The 24,365-nt window shown below is 35.7% G+C and overlaps 1 protein-coding gene and 1 long non-coding RNA gene across 2 annotated transcripts; one reads left to right on the forward strand and one right to left on the reverse strand.

The window, feature by feature from the left end:
• Window positions 1-1,549: 1,549 nt before the first annotated feature.
• On the forward strand, window positions 1,550-21,377 carry LOC123533194 (matrix metalloproteinase-14-like). The gene is made up of 11 exons (XM_053519459.1): window positions 1,550-1,799; window positions 7,504-7,586; window positions 8,307-8,482; window positions 9,331-9,406; window positions 10,476-10,615; window positions 12,069-12,326; window positions 13,405-13,545; window positions 14,067-14,243; window positions 17,477-17,604; window positions 18,152-18,300; window positions 19,832-21,377. The coding sequence occupies exons 1-11, from the start codon at window positions 1,716-1,718 to the stop codon at window positions 19,923-19,925; spliced, it is 1,506 nt and encodes a 501-aa protein (XP_053375434.1). The 5' UTR covers window positions 1,550-1,715; the 3' UTR covers window positions 19,926-21,377.
• LOC128547272 (uncharacterized) lies at window positions 3,102-3,706 on the reverse strand. Its single transcript, XR_008366417.1, has 2 exons — window positions 3,416-3,706; window positions 3,102-3,142 (listed from the first exon to the last, which is right to left on the reverse strand). It is a non-coding gene; the product is annotated as an uncharacterized LOC128547272 (long non-coding RNA).
• Window positions 21,378-24,365: the final 2,988 nt, after the last annotated feature.

The following is a 24,365-nucleotide window of genomic DNA, read 5'->3' on the forward strand; positions in this document are numbered from 1 at the left end:
TGTTGAGAATGTGTCATCAGGTTACTGTCCTTATACAATAGCTTCGTTCATAAGAAGAGACACTTTCAATCTGAAGTCCTCAAGAGTGAAATGTGACGTGTTTAAGGAAGAAACAATCAGTAATATTGTATTAGAGATTGACTGTGAACGCAAAAAGATATCTCAAAGTCCTAGATTTTCGACCTTTCATATCTTTTGAAAACACACATAAAATAAAATGAGTGACATTATTTCCGATTTATCTTATCATCCTTGCACAAAGAAATCCCCTGCTAAGTGATCAGATTGTTTTATCTTATGATCTAATCTCTGCTCGAATATAATCCTTAAACTTAAATCTCATTACTACGGTGGCATAGGGGGGGGGGGGGGGGGGGGGGGGGATGGGCATAGGAAATTTTTTTATTTATCACGTGCGCACGTGTTAGCTAACATGTGCGAACGTGATAAATAAAATATTTCCTATGTCCCCTCTATGCCTCCGTACATTACAACCAATGCAGTTACAAAATATCTGTCTGCCGTATCATTTCGAGCCGTAATGAGAACTACAGAAATATTATTACATTGCAGCATTTAATCTCTAAAAAGATACAAACATTCACAACGTCGCAGATTTTATACTTTTAATCTTTGTAAGAAGAAAAATTAAAAAAAAACTCTGTGGTATGTCCCCTTTTAACGCGACGGTTCATGTAAGGCCTAAAAAATTCTTTGTTTTCGGTAACATGCTCAAAACAATTAGAATAGGTAGGTCGGAAATTTTTTTGTTTTAATATTTTTTTTATTAAGGGAGACTTTTCAAAAATTATTTTTGTGTCAGAAAATGAATATAAATAAGGGGGTGATGCTTTTAGAGCATCAGTAAGTTGATTTCTAACATCAATGGCCATGTGTAAAGCACAAAAGTGCAGTTTTGCTAAAAAGTTGAAAAAAATATTCTCCGATGCCGTAAAAACAATTAAGGTCGGGTCAAAAAATTAGTGTAGGTCGGGATACCTGAAACAAATATTTTTTTACGCCTAATATAAGTATATATTAAATATAAAACTTAAAAAAAGAAAGCAGATTGTTGCATGGCTATCATGAAAACCAAAACAACAGTTTACTGAAAAAGATAAATAAATTAATTAATAAATAAATAAACACTTCTACCAATGGTCTAGACCATACCACTGTACCAACAGAACAGCACTTTTATAATGACTTTTTTAGGCAAAAAGTGTAAGCGCAGGATCGATCAACAAGGTCAACAGCTGCAAATAAGGATAATTATACTGAGTGTTTTTAACTTTAAAAGTGCATTTCTTTACGACAGCGGATACTTGACCCATCTACACCCACCATTTTGATAACCATTAACTAAAACTTCACAATTCAGTATTAATATCTTGCAGTTTATACGCGATAAATTCATAAACATTCCAATCACCATTGACGTCGTCAAGTGCATAAAAACAAATCAACAACAACTTTGAACCCAGTGATATCAGTGACACGGACTATCGGTTGGCTTAAAATGCCGACAGCTCCCCGGACTTAAGTATGGCCTACTTGAAAGTTTCCTCTGTTGACCTATATAGAATGACTGATAGATCGTTTGTACGGAAACTAGACACTTAAACTATTTTTTTACTATCAATAAATACTCATTTTTTACTGTATTTTATGTGTTTGGACAAAATAATAAACTGGAGTGAGGGACAGAATTTACAATGAAGCAGCCTGGGAAATATTTATTCATTCTGGTATTATGCAATGTCGGAGAACTGTACTTTGGAAAGAAGTTTGATACGGATGTAAGTTTAGACTAAAATCATCTTAATTGTGTAGAAAAAGGGTCACTCAACACCATTTGAGCCGTGCCATGAGAACACCAACATAGTGGTTTTGCGAACAGCATGCATCCAGACCAGCCAGCACATCCGCGCAATCTGTCAGGATCCATGCTGTTCGCTCAGGGTTTCTCTAATTGCTATAGGCTTTGAAAGCGAACAGCATGGATCCTGACCAGACTGCACGGAAGCGCAGGCTGATCTGGATCTATGCTGGTCGCAAAACCACTATGTTGGTTTTCTCATGGCGCGGCTCATTTAATTGCATATAATGCTGCACGTGTGATATGAACATTACGTCTTTCATGACGCAGTGAGTATCTGTCTATGGCGTTATATACCACAAAAAGTTTTGAAATATTATATAAATATTGCGTTCCTTGTAGGGTGATATGAAAAAAATGTTCACCTCAAGAAATAAGAATATCGAATGATGATTATCGGAAGTTGATATTCATATTTCGAGTGGTGAACATTTTTATATCACTCACTAAGAAAAGCAATACGTAATTTATTGGACCAAAATCATATAATTTTCAGGTTTATTGAGAAAGTCCAGACACATTAAGAGCATCTGTGAACAACAAAATAAACAGCAACAAAATAATGAGAATTTCAAAATGACAATAAATGAAGACGAGTAATGGAATATAATCACTTTGCAGTTTAAAGAAATATTTAAAGGAGTACTATTATAAAAATCCAAATTTTTCAATTTTTCACAACGGAGGAATCGTAATGAAAAAATAAACATGACCATTTTCTGAAATATCGTATCTGTGTGCAAATAATTCACAGGTATATTCTCATTCTCTATGTAATTAATATATGTCATATATGGTATTATTCTATACCTATTGTATCTATCCAATCGCGAACGTTCATTTGCAACACGTGACCGTACAATATATTACGGTATTTGGATGCACGTGCGTACAAAAATCCTGTATTTTCTGTATTTGGACGCACGCGCGTACAAAAAATCCTGTATTTTCTGTATTTGGACGGTTCAACAGTCCCATGTTAGGCTGATCACTACCAAATAGAATGTAAGCCTCCGCAGGTCTATCACAAGTAGTCCAAATATAAATAGTACTAATCTTTTTTCCTTTCCTAGTCCATTTTCTCGGCAGCAACGTGCTTACTTTTATCCTACCGCGTTTCAGTATGTATCACTTTGCATTCTAATGAAATCGGCATGTTCCTATCGCATGCTAGAGGAGGCAGTAAACAGTTTTCTGAGCTCCTCAGCCTAGAGTCGCCTACCTAACTTTCAAAACCTCACACAAAAGTCTGTAACCACACACCTGAAATAAAGATATTGCAACATTAACATCACTGTATGTCTATCGTTACAAACCATCTACAATACATCTCTAATATCTAGTTTTCTGTTTACAAGACCTGAATTTTGTGCTCTCCCGGTCGCGGAAACTGATGACGAAAAAAGCTAAATTTGCCAATTTTTAAATCGCTGCAGAAAATTTCCTGAAAATTATAGCCCCAACTGCTACACTGTTCCATACTCCAGTAACACTGTAAAATCTGAAAATAAGCTCAAATATATGTGCCATCCGTACCGTTTCTTCACTGTTCCAGTTTTCCTGAGGTCCCTGCTAAAATGACAACCCCACTTTAAGCTAGCTCAGAGGAAGCATGTATACGCTCCTGCAAGTCATTACGTCATACTATCAAGATCAAGGCTACTCAACTGATTTTTTTTAAATAAGTGAAACTCAATTCTAGCCGCTGAAACTTCAATTCTAGCAATTATTATAATTTAGAAGTTCAAATATGCACTTCATTCCGTCAATTGCCTCTTATTTGTAAATTTCAACCCGGCCAATTCGACACTAACGGCTCAAAACTGTTTACTGCCTCCAGATAAAAATGGCGGCGTAAGAATTTAATGTCACGAAAAGAGAAATTGAAAGAAGCGAAAAGTAGTAAATTCAGCGGGTTGTATTTAACGAACTGTAGTTTTCTTATATAAAAGTTAACACCCCCTTTTCTTTTTGTTTTTCTAAAGTAGCGATCTAGTTCTTTATGGGAATATAAGTGTCTGAAAATCTGATATGCTAGAAAATGTCGAAACACCGTTATGAAGTGAGTGGATTTTATATGAAATAAAGAACAGCTGGATTTAGTGGTGTTCAGCCTATAAGGGGCAATACATGTTATTTTCTGAAACCCCTCGAAAATGAATGAAAATGCCATTAATCTATTCTTTATGATGTAAAACGGTAACAAATGGCTGAAAACGCTTAAATTTCTTGTGTTTTTGGAATTTAGATAGAATTTTCGACCAGGTGGCACTATTTTGGTTCGTTTTAAGACCTAGTAAATGTCTTTTCTCGCATTTTAGCACTTCAGTTGTCTAAATAATATTGAAATTAGCATGTTTCTGAATGAAAATGACAAACATCGTTACGATTAAATGGATGTTAAATGTAAATTCCACGAATAAGGTAAAATTAATTGAAATATTGCTTGCACAGGGCTAAATTTTGCATATTTTTGGTGATGGGGGTGACCTGTAATGAAATTGTCATTTCTCTATATTTTCTCAATATTTTGCACCAAAACAAAGCAGAATCATTGTGAAATAGGTGTACCTTGAGAATGAATGCAAATTCATGGAAAAATCAAACAAAATTTTTCTCTTAATTAAACATACGATAAAGCCCGAAACGCGTGAAAATGTTCCGAATGTAAATCGGATCAAGTAGGCGCTCTATGTACAGAGTTTGATTATCCGTCTTGAAATCTGGATTTAATTCGAGGGTTTTTTGTTTACAAAACACAAAAACGATTCAAGGGATAACAATGCTATCTGATTTAGATATCAAAACGTTCGTTAATAATCAAAAACTTAAAAATACAGTAAAAAGGATCATCAGATGTTGGAATATTTGAAAAGTCGCTAAAAGCCGTTCCGGACGAAACCTAGAAATACCTAGAAATTGGTATCAGCCCTGACTGTCTGAATAGCTACCTCAGCAGTTTTTATTTAACGGTTAAGAAACAAAATGGAGAAGATTATGAATGGAAGCGGACGGGCGGTCAGCATCCAAAACATGTCTGCTCTATAATTCAGTTTTCGTCGGATCTTCACCAAACTTGCTGACAATGTTTGTGGGCATTACATCTCGGCCAATTTCGATAATCAGCCAAATTGTACCAGGCACTCTTTGATTATAGTCCTTGAATTACTCGAAAAACGAGAAATTCAGCCTTCTCCGCTCTTTTAAGTCGAACAGTTTTCATCCTATCTTCACCAAACTTGCTGACAATGTCTGGGGACATATTATCTCAGCCAAGTATTATTGTCACCCAAATCGCCAAATGGCTGTTGTAGGGAGGTTGCACCGTATACTTTTTTTAATGATGATATGCAGAAAAAAACAACATTCAATGAATTACGTATATTACATATGAAGTGAAATAGATATAGAATAAAAAGGTTATTTAAGGTCTAACATTGTTCTGTATAATATATTTTTGCACTCATACCAAGCTGGGAAAAACTAGAAAAGGCAGGAATACAATATTCAGTGAAACATTTTCAGTTTAAACTATTATTATAGTAAGATGAAATAGATATAGAATAAAAAGGTTATTTAACATTGTACTGTACAATACGAGATATATCTGGACTCGTACCTAGCAGAGAAAACCATATTGAACTCGCCTAGCGGCTCGTCCAATATGGTTTTCTCAGCTGGGTACTCGTCCAAATATATCTCCGTATTGTACAGAACAATGTTAAATAACCTAATACTATCGCACTTATACTTAAAAAGGTAATGAAATTCATCACCTTAAAGTAAGTATAAAGCGTCTAAACATTTACTGAAAAAAAAAATGAACATAATTGGTAAAATAAGTTTGTGGAAATAATCATAGTAAAGTAAAATACATGTATTAACACAAATAAGAAAAAGACACATATATATGGAGTCTTTGTCCTGCATTGTGGAGAATTTGAAAAAAATATGATGATAAGTTGAACCAGTTGGGAAATTGCATTGAGCAATATAATGAAATGAGTCGTATTTGACGATTTCTTTTAAAAAAAAAAGATGTATGTGAATGTGTGAATGTTATTAGTATATGTCTAAATTTTAACAGGGCATTGGATATGAACAAGGTGTGTTTAAATGTAAACAGGATGTGTCAATATGGTATTATGAGTCTTGATTTGAACGGTTCAGTTAAGGGGGAGTCTGCTGACGTTTAAAATTTGTACAGAGCATGACATGTCTGAATGTGCACAGGGCATGATTCGCTTGAATGTGTACGATGCGTCTAAATGTGTACAGAACATGATGTGCCTGAATGTGTCTGATGTGTGCAGGGGCCGATGCGCCTAGATATGTACAGGACTATGTATGATGCGTCTAAATGTGTACAGGGCATGATTTTCTTGAATATGTACGATGCGTCTAAATGTGTACAGATCATGGTGTGCCTGAATGTGTATGACGTGCCTGAATGTGTACAGGGGCACGATACGTCTATATATGTATAGGACCAGTGAATGTGATGCACCAGTGAATGTGTATAATGCGTCTAAAGGTTTACAACACATGATGTGCCTGAACGTGTTTGAGGCGTCTGAATGTGCACAGGACATGATGCGTCTGAATGTGTACAGGGCATGATGCGTCTGAATGTACACAGGGAATGATGCGTATGAATGTGCACAGGGCATGATGCGTCTGAATGTGCACAGGACATGATGCGATTTAATGTGCACCGGGCATGATGCGTCTGAATGTGCACAGGACATGATGCGTCTGAGTGTGCACAGGACATGATGCGTCTGAGTGTGCACAGGGCATGATGCGTCTGAATGTGCACAGGACATGATGCGTCTGAATGTGCACAGGACATGATGCGTCTGAATGTGCACAGGACATGATGCGTCTGAATGTGCACAGGGCATGATGCGTCTGAATGTGCACAGGACATGATGCGTCTGAATGTGCACAGGACATGATGCGTCTGAATGTGCACAGGACATGATGCGTCTGAATGTGCACAGGACATGATGCGTCTTAATGTGCACAGGACATGATGCGTCTTAATGTGCACAGGACATGATGCGTCTGAATGTGCACAGGACATGATGCGTCTTAATGTGTACAGGACATGATGCGTCGTGCACAGAACATGATTCGTCAAAATGTGCACAGGACATGAATGCGTCTGAATGCGCACAGAACATGATGTGTCTGAATGTGTAAAAACACAATGCGTCTGAATGTGTACAGGGCATGATGCTTCTGAATATGCAAAGGGTATGATGCGTCAAAATGTGCACAGGACATCGTGCGTCTGAATGCGCACAGGACATGATGTGTCTGAATAAGCTAAGGACATGGTGCTTCTGAATATGCATGGAACATGATGTGTCTGAATGTATAAAAACACAATGCGTCTGATTGTGTACAAGACATGATACTTCTGAATATGCACATGATATGATACATCAGAATGTGCAGAGGGCACGATGCGTCTGAATGTGCAAAAATCATGATGTGTCTGAATGTGAAAAGGGCATGATGAGTCTGAATGTGCACAGGGCATGATGCGTCTGAATGTTTACAGGGCATGTTCCTTCTGAACGTTATAAATTGTCATCTACAGTTTAATTTGTTTGCAGCTTTACCTGGAGAAGTTTGGTTACCTCGACGAGAAGGAGCCTGGCAAGCAGCATGATGAACATTCCAGGAAAAGTGCCATCGAGTAAGTTACTTCATATTGTATGGCTTAAAATCACTGGTTTCCAAGATATACTTGGGCACAATTTGATACGACAGGACATAGAATTTATTCGATTCTTATTTCTGTAAATAAAAAGTGAATAGTTTGTTACCCAATCTGACTTAAGTAGTTGATCTTCTAAACGAAGATCTGAAAACGACCCATTCACATTCGTCTTCTGTATATTTTGGATTTCCAGTATTGCTATTTTTATTTTATCCAATCAGACGACTTGTTCGAATGTCAAAGAGTAAGAAAAATGTGCAATCATTTCCAGGGCTCGAACCCGGGACCCCTATCTTACAAAGCAAGTGGCCTACCGACTGAGCTAACCGGCTATCTGATACATTATGGCCCACCGACTGAGCTAACCGGCTATCTGATACATTATGATATAAGAATTGTAAATATCAAAAGTCAAGGCTACAGGTAGATTTGCAAGATGTTGTAAGTTAGGCTCTGATTGTTTAGCGAAAGGGTCGTCAGAACGAGGCAATGAATAGGTCGTTCTCAGATCCTATGCGTAGCGTTATAGGATATGTACTTTAGTCAGATTGTTTGTTACCCATACTGTACATTACAAACGTTCAGTTTAATGTTTCACGTGACACCTGTGCATTCTGACGTAGTCTTGGTTCCAAAATGGAACGTACTGTTGAACTCTGCTGTGCCTACAATTACATTCATTGTATATAATTGCAGAACATTCCAAGAGTTTGCAGGACTTAAGGTGACAGGAATTCTGAACGAGCAAACCCTGAAGATGATGCTTGCACCTAGGTGTGGCCTGCCTGACGTCATCAAACCCTCAGATCGGATACCGCCATCTGGAAACAAGAAAGCAAATCGCAGACAACCTTTACAGTTTAACGCACCAGGTCCGTTCTGTCATTTCTATATTCCCGGAATGGATTTCACTACAAAACCATAGTATCATAGTGTCATCCTTTATTTCTTAATTGTAACCTTAAATAGCAACCTATGGCAAATCTGCATTTCCGGTATATATTGCCAAACAGTTAGTATCTATAACGTTACACCATATAGAATCGTGGCCAATATTTCTTTTTCATCTATCATAGTTTTATTTAACTTATGTGCAAAGTCGTAGAATTTATCGACAATAAGAATTTCGGGAGAACAATTTTTATGTTCTCCTGTTGAATGAACCATGAACGTTATTTTTCCCCACAAGTTATGCAGATCTTCTACAGATAGACTCGATATTACGGTCGACTCAAAGAACTTGTATCAAAACGTTAAAAAAAAGAAGAAACTTTTAACGTTTTAAAGCTGCTCGCCACAGTCGGGGTGATTTTTTTCAACATGTCCATTTCCAGCTAATTTGACATATAGTGTATATAGTACACTGAAAAATGGTAAAGTGAGTGAAAATAAGTGTTAGATATTGCTAAAAAGGTAAAAGGAATGTCGATTTTCTCCATTATTTCAAAACGTTGTAACGGTTTACTCACTTCTGCACAATACGTTTGGTTATTTATTTGGATACCTTGCAAAAATCGTGTCAATAAAATTTTATTTAATATCACTGGTCACTTCAACAGTACCAACGATCGAATTACGGATTCTTGAGAGGAACACTTTTTTCGCCTAAAATGTGTGAACGAATCGCTTTAAGCTAATGAATGTAAAATTAAAAGATTATTATTTTGTAAAGAGTGACATTTAAGGCAAGAACTAATTTTAATATGTTTCTTATTTACAGGCTACAAATGGGACAAGAAACAAATAACGTACAAATTTACTGGATATACAAGACAGCTTCCAGTTTCCAGTCAAAAGTGTGTATTTAACATGTATTTGTTGAATATTTTAATATCATGAATATGGTGAGGCTAAAATGACAAAGTGATCGTGCACATACAGACACTTTGAATTGGTATGTACGGTGTCACGTAAGAGTTATCGTCCCATATAAGAAAAAGTTGAAAAAACGAAAGTACGATACCACGATTATGAACAGTCGAAATCAGACTTTTTACCATCGTGGTTTCGTCTTTTTACCATCATACTTTCGACTTTTCACCGTCTAAGTTTCGACTTTTCATGCACCCACCCCTTCAAAGAAGCTTTGCACATGTCAGTCATAGGCTTGGACATACTATTATGCAGAACGTTGGTTTGATTACCTCTCAGTCTTTATGGTTCTGACTGTAGATTCTATCAGATGTAATGTAATTATGTACATTCTCTATGCTGACAGCTGCTGTATATGTTTTTAACATAACATTAACCTTTAGCCTGCTGGCGGCAAGTGATTCTGCCTTTGCGACCAGTGCAGACCAAGATCAGCCTGCACATCCGTGCAGTCTGATCATGGTCTGCACTGTTCGCTATTCAGTCAGTAAATTTTTAGAAAACACCCCTTCAAATGATAAATGGTACTGCCCATATTGGAAGATGGACCAGTCCATTATAGAAATTTAGCATGGTAAGGGTTAAAAGCCTTATGGAACTTTTATGATATTTCTCGCAAGTCCAGAGAAAATAAATTTCCATTGTGTCGTATGCGTTTAATTTTGTTTAATTAATTTAAAGAGCCTTTGTCAAGCTGTTAAACTAACCGCCTGTTAAATTTTCATTCAAAATACTGGACTTGGTGGGAAACACTAGTATGATGTTTTAATTTTACTGTAAAGACATTTAAATGTTCAAAATCCTTAACTTATACTTTTCTTTTTCTAAGTTTTCTAAATTGTCAAAATATAGCTGTAAAAGTTAATCAGCTGTTAGCTTAATCGCTTGTTTAAGGTTCTAATAACTGAGTCCAGTTTAATATTCGTTTGAATATTTAAAATATTTTAAAAATAAAAATAAAGGTATAGCAATTTCGATTCAATTTCTATATAGACGAGCAATCCGAAACGCATTCAACAAATGGGAAGCTGTTGTACCGTTGACTTTCCGTGAAACCACTTCCTCCGACGCCGACATTCTCATCAACTGGGTGTACAGATCACATGGTGACGGGAGTTCTTTCGATGGCCTTGGTATGTTATTTACTCAAGAATAATGCATTTTTTTATGTCACTGGTTTTCTTAAGATTTTGAAAAAATAGTATTTTCGTCCGCGTGGTGCTGCTGTGCTTGTCACTTTTGTGTGTTAATATGTATACTGACATTATTTTTCAATGGTTGACAGTATTATACACGTATAAAAAGGCTACGACAGTCCTGCCTGAACCGGATATTATCGTAACTAAATCTGTATTTGCACGAGAAATAGCCCCAGCGCAGAAAACAGGCATAGGAATGCTGATAACCAATAAGGATTGATTAATTAAAGAATCAAAGGGTGGCCAACTCACGTGACTTTTGGATGCCGTTCACATGGAGATAACGTCTCGGTTCAAGTTACATTTTTCTTATATTTTCTTTATTACTTGACAGATTGCCATAAAATAAAATGCGTCGACGGCTCGAAGGCATTAAAATGAGTGCTTTTCTCCTTATAAAGCGTCTTTAATCAGTTTTCAGTACTTTTCTCAAACACTTCGCCCTAGTGATTTTCGTAGACTGTGTAGATAACATACACACTTTCGCAGTTGGACAAAGTGTTTGGAAACAGTACTGAAAACTGATTAAAGATGTTTTGTGCTGAGGAAAGCACTCATTTTGCTGTCTCCGACGCTTTTTATCATATGAAAATCCGTCAAGAAATAAGGAAAACGTAGGCAAAATGTCACCTGAATCGCGGGACGTTTTCTCTGTGTGTACAGTATCCAAAAGCCAAGTGGGTCGACCGCCCTGGACTCAGTTAATCATATAAAATTTCGATGTTCACGATTTTTTATAGCGACGACACAGGGTAAGATGGTGTTCAGAAGGACGTGACATGTCCCTGGCGGTCCAATAACGGGTTAATATGCCCGCTTCCGGTTATTTTGCACACTTCCGCTAAAATAAGATATGTTATATATTTATAGGGGATGAAAATTCCCGAGACGGTAACGTCCGTATATAGATATTCGTCTTTGCTGTTTGCATATACTGAGGCAATTTTTTCGATGTTTTCCGGTTCCGGTTTATAAATCCGCTGACTGGTCGTCTTTATGAACATCCGAGCACCCCGAATCAGTCAAAGAAACTCGTAAACCGCGCTAACATGATTATTTTACTTCTTTTTCGTAATGAAAACTGTACATGCAACTGAAAAACACTTTTAAAACCGTAAAGAAGTGTAAAGACCGTCAAGTTTCTGCGTGGAGTGCAAACAAACAAAACAAAATTCTATAAGCTAGTGCGAGAACGCTGAATGACGTCACCGGCATGGCTTCCGTAAATTTTGCAAAGTATGATATTCGCTGTAAGAGGTATGATGACACTAAATGTAAACTACAGTTTCACTTTCTTGAGCGTTGAATATTTCTTTCTAAGCGGATATATAAAAGATAAATCCCCAATGCTAGGCGGTGCCTTAATTCATATTATTACTTTTTTCAGGTGGGACATTGGCGCATGCGTTCTTTCCCGGAAATTCAGACATTAGCGGAGACACTCATTTTGACGACGAAGAGGTCTGGACGGAGAGAAGTAAAGAGGGAACAAACCTTGAAATTGTGGCTGCACACGAACTAGGACATGCCATTGGCCTAGGTCACAGTAACGTGAAAGGAGCTCTCATGCTGCCGTTCTATGGCGGATATGACCCGAACTATAAGCTTCATTATGACGATATACGAGGAGCCCAATCGTTATATGGTATACATATTTAACCTTTACCATGCTAAATTTCTAAAATGGACTGGTCTATCATCCATCATGCAGGCTGATCTTGGTCTGAACTGGTCGCAAAGGCAGTCACTTGCCGCAGCAGGCTAAAGGTTAACATCATTTTTTTATCATATACTGATGTGTTACCAAATCTCACCTAAATATCCGTCCGTTAATCAGTTCGTCACAAAATGTGGATCCAACGATAAATTCTTTAGAACATTTTTTTTCATGCATGGAACCTGATACATGTACGTAGGTGGAAGAAAATAGTCAGTATAGGCCTATCACCTCTTTTCAAATTTTCCTATTCGTCCATCTGTTCTTTTGTCCGTCAGTCAATAAGTAGTGAATCCTGTGGTGAAAATAAGATTTTTTGTAAGACCTTGTTGGTAGTGGGAGGGCAAAATGATAACATGCAGGTCAGATTATAAGGTCACAAAAGGTGTATCGTGCATTTTTGCGATAAATCTAAAAGTGCAACATATTATTTTTCAAATTTTAAATGTGGTAGATGGATATTATGAAATGTGCAAAATAAGCAAATGTAGCAAATGTACTGTATATAATAAATCTGCAGCCATTTTGTTATAGATAAAACCAGTTGCCTAACTGGCTTTTTACTACTCATGCACAGAATCTCGTGTAATGGCATAGACTATAATTGTAACACAGGACGATGAAGAAATAATACATACTGAAGATAATGGCTTTGTTTCGGATTTGGTTTTAGCGCCGTTTTTTGCACTACTATTTCGGTTACGTAACCTTATCAGTCTTCGTGGATTCTGTTTCAGTACTAACCTGTTCTCCACAAGTAAATGTCATCTTCTCCACACAAATCAGAGGTGGAGGACGAAAGATTTTAGACACAATGTTTTCTATGAAATTGCCTTGCCCTGGTGTCGAACTCACGACCCCAAAGTGCGTAGATTTGCTAACTCCCTGGTGACATATAAATATTATGATACTTCTATGCTGATGAATTTCCACTCTTGTGAGTTGATTAGTTGCAGAATTTTGCAGTACAACTAAGGACGCTGCTAATTATGGTACTGGTTTTCAGGTGGAAGGCCTGCACCTCGACCCACAGCCGCACCAAGGCCTAGGCCTACACCAAGACCTACATCGAGACCACGCCCAAAACCTACAAGGAAACCAGATGATGAAGATACTTGTAATATAAAATTCGACGACATTGCTAATGGTAAATTTAATAAATTTCAATCGCTTTACGTTTCTCTCTTATTAAAATTTAACCATTACCTAGGTAAAATAAGTGTCATTCGATCAGAATGCTTTCTTATGGTAAAAAAAAATGTTTCAGAGCAACTTAACTTTTACAAGCTATAGAAAATAACGAGAACCTAATTCGTACTCTACCCTTACTGAGCATGTTATACAATAACATCCAGCACATTTCACTTTAAAAAAACAGTTAAATTCCATGAGCTGTTTTATGTGACACAAGAACAGTTTTAGGTTAAATGGAGACTTTCCTGCTGGTGATGGCCATCCGGGCATTCGGAAACCTGGGAAGATTCACCGACTTTCCATGGACCAGTGGGATGGCTTCCTCAAACAAAGTCATTGTATATCTCAAGCGAGGTCCAAAACACACGGGCGAGGAGAAAGTGAACTTAACTACTAATCCGCATATGTCTCTCAAAATTCTGTGAGTAACAAATGCATTTATTCATATGTTTATTGGATTACCCTTTTATTTAGGTCCAGATGGTCGATTGTATGCATTCAGATACCGAAAGGTGTACAAATTCAACAGTAACGGAGTTGGAATTGAGCGAAAGTTTCCCAGAAATGTGAGAAAAGTGTTTCCAAAGGCTCCAAACAACATCGGAGCTGCCGTGTACGATAGATACCACAGAAAATTCTATATTTTCAAAGGTAAACATTTTGTAATTCAATGCTTACTTGAAAATTCAATACCAAAAACATTTTAAGTAAAACATTAAACAGAAGTGACTGTTATTTTTGTAATAAAATCTTTCATTAATACAATGTGCTGTATGTATTTGAAATTTACGAAACGCACATATACTTATAATGTACTTAAAAACACAACTGCATTTTACTCTGTTGCTATGAACGTTGTACACACAGCTTGGAGTTCTGTTACTATGAACGTTGTAGACACACTGTCAGCCTGGTATTCTGTTGCTATGACAGTTATATAGGTAGCTTGGTACCCTGCTCTTAGTGGTATGCATTTGTTACGAAAGATATAGGAGTAGCTTTGTATCATGTTTGCTATGAAAGTTATAGGTATGAAAGTTACAGATGTAGTTTGGTATCCTGTTTTCTATGAATTTGGTATCCTGTTTGCTATGAAAGTTATAGATGTAGTTTGGTTTCCTGTTTGATATAAAAGTTATAGATGTAGTTTGGTATCCTGTTTGCTATGAAGTTATAGATGTAGTTTGGTATCCTGTTTGCTGTGGAAGTTATAGATGTAGTTTGGTATCCTGTTTGCTATGAAAGTTATAGATGATGTTTGGTATCCTGTTTGCTACGAAAGTTATAGAGGTAGTTTGGTATCCTGTTTGCTATGAAGTTATAGATGATGTTTGGTATCCTGTTTGCTATGAAAGTTATAGATGTAGTTTGGTATCCTGTTTGATATAAAAGTTATAGATGTAATTTGGCATCCTGTTTGCTATGAAAGTTATAGATGCTGTTTGGTATCCTGTTTGCTATGAAAGTTAAAGAGGTAGTTTGGTATCCTGTTTGCTATGAAAGTTATAGATGATGTTTGGTATCCTGTTTGCTATGAAAGTTATAGATATAGTTTGGTATCCTGTTTACTATGAAAGTTATAGATGATGTTTGGTATCTGTTTGTTATGAAAGTTATAGATGTAGTTTGGTATCCTGTTTGCTATGGAAGTTATAGATGTAATTTGGTATCCTGTTTGCTATGGAAGTTATAGATGTAGTTTGGTATCCTGCTTGCTATGAAAGTTATAGAGGTAGTTTGGTATCCTGTTTGCTATGAAGTTATAGATATAGTTCGGTATCCTGTTTGCTATGAAAGTTAAATATGATGTTTGGTATCCTGTTTGCTATGAAAGTTATAGATGTAATTTGGTATCCTGCTTGCTGGAAAAGTTATAGATGTAGTTTGGTTTCCTGTTTGCTATGAAAGTTATAGATGTAGTTTGTGTTTGGTATCCTGTTTGCTATGAAGTTATAGATATAGTTTGGTATCCTGTTTGCTATGGAAGTTATAGATGTAGTTTGGTATCCTGTTTGCCATGAAAGTTATAGATGATGTTTGGTATCCTGTTTGCTATGAAAGTTATAGATGTAGTTTGGTATCCTGTTGCTATGGAACTTCAATATAGATGTAGTTTGGTATTCTGCTTGCTATGAAGTTATAGATGTAGTTTGGTATCTGTTCGCTAGAAAGTTATACACAAAGATTGGTTATCCGGTTTTCTATGAAAGTTGCAGACGTAGCTTTTTATTATATACCTATAAAAATTCTGTAAAAATTCGGCTTGTATTTCACAATCAAATATGAACAGACATACAAAAATTCCGTATTGTACCTTCCGTATTGTATGCTGCCGGACTATTTTCATTAATATGCATGATCCGACACATTTCTATAAATAGCGCACATAAAAACTTCATTAAGTTCCATTTAATATTGATAAACATTGAAGATTTCGCTCAAGAACAAAACAAGAATCAAAGTGGTAAAGGTATATAATAAAAGGGTCATTATAACAGTAGCTAGATCTGGGACTTTGTATTCGGCTCTCGTGGATTTTGCAAGGTCGGATCACACTCGGCGCTTGCGCGCCTCGTGAGATCCGATCTGGCAAAATCCACTCGAGCCGAATACTGCATCCCAGATCAAGCTACTGTTATAATAACCCTGTTTGTTATGAAAGTTATAGATGTAGTTTGGTATCCTGTTTGCTATGGAAGTTATAGATGTAATTTGGTATCCTGTTTGCTATGGAAGTTATAGATGTAGTTTGGTATCCTGCTTGCTATGAAAGTTATAGAGGTAGTTTGGTATCCTGTTTGCTATGAAGTTATAGATATAGTTCGGTATCCTGTTTGCTATGAAAGTTAAATATGATGTTTGGTATCCTGTTTGCTATGAAAGTTATAGATGTAATTTGGTATCCTGCTTGCTGGAAAAGTTATAGATGTAGTTTGGTATCCTGTTTGCTATGAAAGTTATAGATGTAGTTTGTGTTTGGTATCCTGTTTGCTATGAAGTTATAGATATAGTTTGGTATCCTGTTTGCTATGGAAGTTATAGATGTAGTTTGGTATCCTGTTTGCCATGAAAGTTATAGATGATGTTTGGTATCCTGTTTGCTATGAAAGTTAGAGATGTAGTTTGGTATCCTGTTTGCTATGGAAGTTCAATATAGATGTAGTTTGGTATTCTGCTTGCTATGAAGTTATAGATGTAGTTTGGTATCTGTTCGCTAGAAAGTTATACACAAAGATTGGTTATCCGGTTTTCTATGAAAGTTGCAGACGTAGCTTTTTATTATATACCTATAAAAATTCTGTAAAAATTCGGCTTGTATTTCACAATCAAATATGAACAGACATACAAAAATTCCGTATTGTACCTTCCGTATTGTATGCTGCCGGACTATTTTCATTAATATGCATGATCCGACACATTTCTATAAATAGCGCACATAAAAACTTCATTAAGTTCCATTTAATATTGATAAACATTGAAGATTTCGCTCAAGAACAAAACAAGAATCAAAGTGGTAAAGGTATATAATAAAAGGGTCATTATAACAGTAGCTAGATCTGGGACTTTGTATTCGGCTCTCGTGGATTTTGCAAGGTCGGATCACACTCGGCGCTTGCGCGCCTCGTGAGATCCGATCTGGCAAAATCCACTCGAGCCGAATACTGCATCCCAGATCAAGCTACTGTTATAATAACCCTATTGTATCCTATTTGTTACGTTATTGCACTGTCATTGATAGACATTGTTTATTAGTTTTTACATAATACAATCATGACTTGATAAGTATTTAGTTCGTTTCGTCATGGCATTTTCATAACATCAGATGCTTTTTCAATATTTTTAGACAAGTACAGTTTGCAAATAAGATGTACCTGGTTTTACAGGAAGCCGATACTGGAGGTATAGCAGTAACTTTCAGCTGGATTCTGGCTATCCTAAACGCGTTCTTGGCTGGTACCGTGGTATCCAAGCAGCGCTTCAAGAAGACAACGGCGAAATCAGAGTACTAAAAGTAAGACTTTTAATATTTTCGTCTTTTTCATGCTATTGATGCTTTTCAACATAGACGGTGAAAGGGAGACAACTATGTATAGCGTTGATTTTAATAAACAAGGGAAGATAATAGAACCGATTTTTATCCAATTTTTCAGTGTGTATCATGTTTTATAGAAATTTTCGTAATATATATGGCAAAAGACATGCATAACAGGAAAGCATTTTGTGTATATTGTTCTGGAGGCTGTTTGTGAGAAACACAGAACAGCTATAAAGAATAAAATTGTTTGGTATTATAGTATATATGTAGATAACTAAATCATTAAAACTGGTTTTATATAACTTCTCCACTTCTATTTCTACATGATACTCCATACAATCATTAAAGATTATATTGCGGAGGTGCAAGTCTGTGACATTTGTGAAAAGTGAGAAAAATTTCCCTTTTGTAGCAAATGCCATTCGTTATTTTGGTTTATCATTACCTTTGCTTTTCATTTTGTAATAAACCATATGAGCCATATGTGTTTTTATTATAACCGGGAATTACATCTTTAAAACAGGGAAGTCAGATGAGCGTGTGGAGAGAAGATTTCTCACAGCCCCCGCGAGGATATCCGATTAGCATTAGTGTAGGATGGCCGGGTCTGAGGTCGGATCTCGAGGCCGCGGTACGATACGGCCGGAGGTCGTACTTCTTTAAGGGAGGAAAGTAAGTGATAGTACTCATTTTCCTATGGTTACCTTTAGTAATGTTCATACGAAGAGTTCAAAAAATAATTTAGGACTTGTTACGAATTCTGTGTGTTGGTCTGCAGCAAAAACACATCTGCATAGGCTGTGGTCTTGGGATTTTGTCAGTATTATAGTAATGAGGAGTAATAGACAGTAATGTACGATTTTTTCTGTCATAAGTTCTGTGAGGCAAACTCCAGCAGGGATACTTAACAGACAGTTTGTTGTAGAAAGGTTGGTTTGTAAAACTAAAAGATTGAATAACTTTTGAAAAGAAAATGAATTCCAGTAACAGAATTGTCGGTTTATAAAATTGGTAGTAAAAATAGAAATGCCAGCGATAGAAATCTCACTTTGTCAGTAAATAAAGGGAAGTCAGTAATAGACTTAACAGTATAACAGGTGCCGGGTAATGATTGTTGTCATTCAATTATACGTGTCAGATAGTTATAGAGTCATCAGAAACGTCCGCAAAACAGTTGTCCATAATAGAGGTGTAAGTGATGATGGTATCTCAGTAACATTCTTTTTTTCTTACCACTTAAGGACTTGCATTTAGTTGTCAGTAATAGAGTCGGCAGCAATTAGGAGTTGTCAGTAACAAAAACATGTTAGTAATAGAGTTGTCATAAATATATTGGCCGTATATGTAAAACAGTAGCCAATAAGGTAGTATAGTTGTCAGTAATAGATTTGCAAGTACTTTAGTTGTAAAGAAAAAGAAATTTTAAAGTAATAGACTTGACAGTCACTGATTTGTCAGTATTAGAGTTCCTAGTAAAAGAGGTGTCTCTGGTAATGGTTGTCAGACTTGTCGATAACTGAGTCGTGTATAAAAGAATAAAGTTTTTAATATTACATTTGCCACTTAAATGAGTATTCGGTTGTAAAGTTTTCAGTATACATTTAACATAAATAAACTTGTCAGTAATAAGGGTGTCGTTAACAATTATTGTCAGTAATTTAGAGATGTCAGTTGTTGAGAGAGACTTGAATGTGTCTAACTTGGTTGTCATATATACAGTTGTCATACATATCATTTATATTAGTAATAGATGTATGTGTCATAAACCTACTTGACATTAATATAGGCGCCAGAAATAGATTTGCAAGTGATAGAGTTGTCACTAACAGCATTGTCCGTGATGCAGTTATCATCATTGTAGTTGTCAATAACAGAGTTGTTAGTAAAGTAATTTAGTTGTCAGTTACATAGAGGTGTCAGTTATAAGATTTTCATAATCAAAGTTGTCATTCATAGAGTTGTCAGTAATAAACTGAGGTATTATAAATAACGTTTCCAGAAAAATCGCTGCCGTTTATAGAGGTGTCAATAACGGCGATGTAAGTGATAAAGTTTCCAGAAATAAAGTTGCCGTTCATATAGTTATCAATAGAGTTGCCATTCATAGAGTTGTCAGTAACAGAGGTGTCAGTAAAAAGATTCAGTAAACAGAGTTGTCATACATAGAGTTGTCAGTTATAGGAAATTTCATTTTGTATTTCAGTTACTTCCGATACAACGATTACTACAGGAAGGTTGACTACAGGAAAGCTAAAGCTGGTCCCTGGCTTGGATGTGGTCGTGTAGAACCAAAGTAATGCGTCGCTATTTCTTAATGTGACATATCAGATTCCTAAATGTTTCAACCGCTTATGGCAATGAAAAAAAATTACGCGATATGAAGGAGTTATATCATTTTGATACACATCTGCATTCTCCTTTTGAACTATATCTGTTATACAGATTCTATCATAAAACAAAAGTGCACCATTACATTGCATAAAAGGTTATACCTGCAAAAAACCCAACATTTACGAGACTTTAAAAAGAATAAAAAACTTACCTGTGCCGAAATGTATGACTTTACAAATAACATTGGCGTATGAGCATTTGAAAGCTGTGGGAAGAGGAGTGCTGAGAGGGACCAACCGTAGATTTTGTTTAAAAAAATAATAAAACGTTGTGTTCTGTATGATCGTTGAAATAGGCCCATTGCCTTTATTTACTTTTTTTCTAACAAAATAGGGATTTTTTCGGGCCAAAAGTTGGGAAAAAGGGAGGGCCAAAGCATATGTTGTCCCGCCCCCTACTGCTCTCCGCCTCCCTGCGTATACGCCTGTGAGTATATGGCAGTTACATAGTCTGTTCTAGCCTGGGAATCCAGTCTGACAATTTCTAATCTTTTATTTACCTCCAAATTGTTGATAATATCAGAAACTCGATGAATGCCAATTAACACTAATTAGCGCACATTAGTAGCATCTATAATGCATAAATATTAGGTATGATTTCTTCTGACAAAGAACAAATATTATCAACGGCTTCCCAGGCTAAGTCTATTCGTAAATTGATATCTTTTAACATTTACGATCAACATTTACGATCATTCCAAGTAGTAATGGCCGCTTCTGTTATGCATAACACGGAACGAATTTTCCATAATGCGCCTTTTGTTTCTTACATTAATTTAGTAATATTGTTTAGATAAAATCGTATTCACAGTAATAAAAATGTTTAAATGTTGCATTCATACACATGCAGTGCAGTCTAGTCTTGTTTTTTTTTTAAGTAAAAGTATGCTTTTCACTAAAGGACAATGCACACAAACTACTATAATCACAGACTTAATGCTAGCCAAAAGTAACTCCTTCAATATTACATATAATTGTTTTCAGTTTCCTTGATAAAGTTATCCATTAGATAATTTTTAATTGCTCTTTTATATTGAACAATGTTTTTAACAGATTTATTACTATCTAGTAAAGCATTCCTTGATACCATTATAAAAGAATAACTGTTTAATGACAGAATTATGTTCAGGAGGAACACAACTTAAAGCAATAGATCTAGCGTTGTGTGTTGTAACTTCATTACTCCATACAAAATTGGCACAAAGATATGATGGATATTTTATAAAAAATATTTTGTACATGTGATTAAGTCTTAATTGTTTGACTCTACTTTCTGCATTCAATACATTTAACTGCTGAAACTGGTAGGCTGTCACCGAAGTTCTTGGAATTGAATTCTGAATAAACCTTACAACACTATTTTGTTCTGTAATTTGTAATTATCACTTCATTTGTTTAGTCAAGCCTTCATAGAATACCCCGATGAGCTAGAGTAATCATAATGACACCGTATGAGAGAGACGTGAAAGTTGCCTTGTTCTAATATCTAAGTGTCTACTTTGACTGTACAAGAATTTCAATTTGGCATTTACTTTAGTAATAATATTGTTGACAATTTTTTTCAGCTAGTAAATAATTATCAATATGAAGTCCTTAGAAGCTTTGATATTTTGCCCATTGCAGGTAACAGAAAAAATGTCATGCCTCTGCAGTATCAGTTTCGGTCCAAAAAGTATACATTCAGTCTTTCCTAAATTGAGTGACAAGCTATTATCTACTAGCCATTTTGAGCAATTTTCTAACACTGTTCCAAGTTTTGCAGAAATAAAACCTGGATCTTTTTTATGAGTAAATAAAATAGTTCTATCGTCTGCTAATTTACAATCTGCATCCATACTTAACACCTGTAATTTAAATTCAAAGCAAAAGTAATGCCATAAAATACTTCCTTGCGGGACTCCGCACGTTACATTGTTGGGTTTTGAGTAGGTTTTTACCAATATTAACAACTTGTGTAAGATATGATATATAAAATCTAAACCATGTCACAGATTTGACACCCATAAGTTCCAGTTTTCCACATAAAATGTCATGGTCCACAGTGTCAAATGCTTTTTGCAGGTCAAGCACTACCAGTAAATAATTCTTTACTTGTGTTATTTCTTATCAAATCCTGAAAATGTACGAGACAACTATCAGAAGAGTATAATCTTTTGAAACCTGACTGGTGATTTTTAATTTTGAAACTACACTTAAAATGCTAACTGGTCTGTATATATCACAAATAGAAAATATTCGATAAAATGTTTGGTTTATAAATAGAGTATCATTTAATAAGAAAATCTGCATCAAATGGAATTTGACTGTACGAAATGTATAAACTAACCGTTTTTACAGAGCTGCTCATACATTTGTAATTAAACGTCAAAATTTTAACAGTCATTAAAAAAATAACAAACAAACAAACAAACAAAAAAAAAAAAAAAAAGAACCAACAAGTTTCCAGTGGTAGTATAAATTCCTATGGTGGCTAACTATACTTTTATTATGTGTGTAAAACTTTTTACCTAACACACAATCCAGTGTATTTGTTGTATTTTGTGTTTATATCGATTCTTTACAGGATTTGTTTTCAAGCATAAAATTTTAACATAACCTAACTTTAATTGCACTAGATGCATTTCCATAGAAACCTAAATGCTTTGGTGTGTTTACGGTGAATAACCTGGGGTCTTCCTTTATCATTAACAACTGGAAACGTCGCCATACGACCTAAGATTTTGTTGGTGCAACTGTTACCCAGTAAATAAATAAACAACAAAGAAAAGAAAAATAGGAACAAAAAGAAAACAGAATCATGGAAATAATTAACATAGAGTTGCAAATGCAGTATTTGCTTAATCAATTGATCACTACAAAGAAATACGCCAAAAATTAAAAACGAACTGTTAACAAGTTATATTTAGAGATTTAAACATTAAAGTTTTTTTTTTTTTTGTTTTTTTTTTTGTTTTGGGTTTAACGCCGTTTTTCAACAGTATTTCAGTCATGTAACGGCGGGCAGTTAACCTAACCAGTGTTCCTGGATTCTGTACCAGTACAAACCTGTTCTCCGCAAGTAACTGCCAACTTCCCCACATGAATTATCAGAGGTGGAGGACTAATGATTTCAGACACAATGTCGTTTATCAAATAGTTACGGAGAACAAACGCCCCGCCCGAGGATTGAACTCGCGACCCCGCGATCCGTAGACCAACGCTCTTACCTACTGAGCTAAGCGGGCGGGCTTTAAACATTAAAGTAGTTCTGCACGTTTGGATCGAAACTTTTTCTACAATGTAGAATTTGATTAAACTCTGATTTTTCAAAACTTCAGAATATACATAGAAAATTTAGCAAATAAAAACAGATAGTGTCGTGTGCTTGTTTATTTTTATTTTTATTTTTTTTTTTTTGCTAGTCTGACTTGTTGAAAAATAAGGCCTCTCGGAATATTTCATAATGGGAGTCTGTGGGAAATTCATAACTTTCATAACGTTTTCGCAAATAGAATTTTTTCAACAATGTAGATTTTAATGAAACCTCTCACAGTTGTTAATTAACACATGACCTATAGTCAGTCATTACAGTATAACAATTGTTTTACTAATAGTTGCACTTCAAACGCACATAGCAATTGCTAATCGAAACATTACCTGTCTTTAGGCATGCTGTATGTTACATGTTTTGAATAATTATCATAAATCTGAATACAAATGAGGCGCGCCATAATAAAACCATCTTGGTGCATTTGCGACCAACATGGATCCAGACCCTTGCTGTTCGCTTTCAAATCCTATTGCAATTAGAGAAACCGTTAGCGAACAGCATGGACATTGACCAGACTGCTCGGATGCGCAGACTGGTCTGGATCCATGCTGGTCGCAAATGCACTATGTTGTTTTTCTCATGGTGCGGCCCAAATCACATTCAGTAGTTGAAAGGCATTCAATATAAGATATTCTACCTCAAAATTATTCAGTAAGTTGAAATTTAGACACACTTATCAAAATGAGATCTTCTCACATTAATTATCTAACACTCAACCGACAAAAGTATCTTAGACATCTAAACTGAAAAAGTAAAAATTCAAACGATTAGGCAAGATAGTTTTCCGTAGTCTGAAATTGAGACTTTGATTTAAGAACACAAAATATTCAATGCCTTAGCATTATGTCGTAAAGTTTAACTGTACATCACCTGGTAGACTAGCCACTAGACTGATAATAACTATATTTCTATATTTTTCCCTTTTTTGACAAACTCAATTTCATAGAGACAAAAGCCAGTCTATTTTAGAGATTTTCACACAGGACTGATGTTGAAATTATCAGTCTAGTACAATCCGAAATGCTCTCAGAGAGATG

Source organism: Mercenaria mercenaria, chromosome 12 (assembly GCF_021730395.1).
Source record: "Mercenaria mercenaria strain notata chromosome 12, MADL_Memer_1, whole genome shotgun sequence".
Taxonomy (NCBI): domain Eukaryota; kingdom Metazoa; phylum Mollusca; class Bivalvia; order Venerida; family Veneridae; genus Mercenaria; species Mercenaria mercenaria.

Excerpts from the sequence above, each read along its gene's own strand:
- LOC123533194 (XM_053519459.1), top strand. The coding sequence starts at position 1,716 with ATGAAGCAGCCTGGGAAATATTTATTCATTCTGGTATTATGCAATGTC. Across the intron at positions 8,483-9,330 it reads TTTACAGTTTAACGCACCAG|GCTACAAATGGGACAAGAAA; the intron begins GTCCGTTCTGTC and ends TCTTATTTACAG. Across the intron at positions 18,301-19,831 it reads TACTTCTTTAAGGGAGGAAA|TTACTTCCGATACAACGATT; the intron begins GTAAGTGATAGT and ends TTTGTATTTCAG.